At 38.6% G+C, this 1,908-nt stretch overlaps 1 protein-coding gene across 1 annotated transcript in view; it reads left to right on the plus strand.

Annotated features, from left to right (window-relative positions):
- Window positions 1-1,908, plus strand: part of MANBA (mannosidase, beta A, lysosomal) — a gene marked incomplete at its 5' end in the record, with an annotated part of 44,578 nt that overhangs the window by 30,381 nt on the left and 12,289 nt on the right. Inside the window, one exon of the mRNA XM_009081738.1 lies at window positions 201-365. Within this exon, the coding sequence (XP_009079986.1) occupies window positions 201-365 (165 nt within the window). The remainder of the gene's footprint in view (window positions 1-200; window positions 366-1,908) is intronic.

Consider the following 1,908-nt stretch of genomic DNA (forward strand, 5'->3'; position numbering starts at 1 on the left):
TTGTACAAAGGGTGTATGCAAAGGGTGTTACTGATTCAAAATTCTTGTGTGACCGCATGATGCACTGTAGAAATATACTACAAATTTTAAGGTTTTGGATGATATCAGCAGGCTGTAGTGGATATCCTTTCCTTAATATCCTGACAGGCATTTAATGTGCATTTTACCTTTTCATTCTGATACCTTACTTTTGTTAAAAGGTTTCCTCCCCTGAGGACTGGTCCTACACAAGCAATTTTTCTCTCCATCGGCAACACCATGAAAATGGCAATGATCAGATGCTTCAACAAATTGGGCGTCATTTCAAGCTTCCCCAGGGCACAGATCCTATAAAGAAGTTCAAAGATATGATTTACCTCACTCAGGTAACAAGGATGTCTTCCACAGAAGTACCTGTCAGTACATGTTCCATTAGAGTCTGTCAGCAGTTAGAACTGAGCCTGTTCTGTTAGCTAATGTTTGGTCATACAAAAAGTTTCCATACTGAGACATTTGAGAGCCCAGTTTCATTTGGAACTAGCTCATCTCTCATTTATTGGAGAGAGACTCCAGTTTTCTTTATAGAAGGGCTGGAATACTTCTCAGAATTATCCAGAAACTGGCTCAACTGGGAGAAGGTCTGGCAGTGTGTGCTACCTTGGTCCCTGTCCCCAGCTGGGATCACTCCTGTAAGGGACAGGGATGTGCTGGCCTTCCATGGTGAGAGATTATTCCAAGTCCTACACTGTTACTCCCTGTTCCCTGGTGGTTATGTTTTGTTCTTCATGTGGCCCCTGCAGGCTTACTGCTCTGATTTTTGCCACATGGAACACGTGAGCTTTTGAAACAAGATTGTTTCTGGAGAATGTAGTTCTTTGTTATGGACTCAGATATTGATATTTTAGGAATATATTTTGGTTTGGGTTTTTTTTTTTCAAGTCACAGGGTTGTATTTTGCTCTTCATCCATAGTAGTTTCACCTCATGCTTGTTTCTTTATTTGTGATCTCTATGCAACTTTTAAAAGATGTGAAGTAACTTTTTGATGCTATTAGGCAAGTTTAAAGCGTTGTTAATTTTTTGGTGTGTTTCAAGGATTTCAGAAACACTCTTGATGAAAATAACTGTACATTCACTGGGTTTTTAATGTTGAGAGCTGCTGTCAGCAAGTTTTATATAAAAACAAAACAGCTTGAGGTTTTTAGGCACTGTTGACAGGAGAACAAGGATAGATGATGCTGTGAAATTGAAAAGAGTGGTAAAATTTGTGCAATGAGGTCCTGACTCAAAAAGCTAGGAGAGTTTCTGCAGGGTTAAGTCTGTCAGAGCCTTATTAACAGGTTAAATAATTTCAGAGGATCAAAGTATCCTTATCAAAAAGGATAAAGAGAGTAAACTTGGCTCTAGTGGTTAACTAGAAGTGATATCTTTACCTTTCAAGCTGTCCTAAAGACTTTAAGAATATCTTTTAATACATCCTCAGCCTAGTAATATACTTTGTGAAGAATGTAACAGGCAGTTTAGCATCTATTGAGGACGTGGTCAATGAAAAATTCTGAAAAGTGTTTTTCAGATGAGATGGAGAAGGAGAAAAGAAGTGGGAGTGCAGGTGAAAAAGATTTGCCCTTTCAGAGCACAGTTTTAACTATCATGGGAATGTGTGTTATAAATTCAGAGCATGGGGGTTTAGATGCCAAGGTAATGTATACTGGAGGTAGTGCAGCATAATGTCATTTTGCAACTCTTGGGGTTTTTATTTACATTAATGTAAAAAACATTTATTTAAAATGTCATTTCATTTCCCTTGTCTTCCATTTGCCTTTCAAATACCCTGTTGCCCAGTGATATTCACTGTATAGAAGGCAGGAATTAGCCCCTTCAGAGTTTCTTTAAAGGTACTGCTTGTGAAGCTGTTGGGAGCTGCTAGGGA

This window comes from Acanthisitta chloris, unplaced genomic scaffold (assembly GCF_000695815.1).
Source record: "Acanthisitta chloris isolate BGI_N310 unplaced genomic scaffold, ASM69581v1 scaffold270, whole genome shotgun sequence".
Lineage (NCBI taxonomy): Eukaryota > Metazoa > Chordata > Aves > Passeriformes > Acanthisittidae > Acanthisitta > Acanthisitta chloris.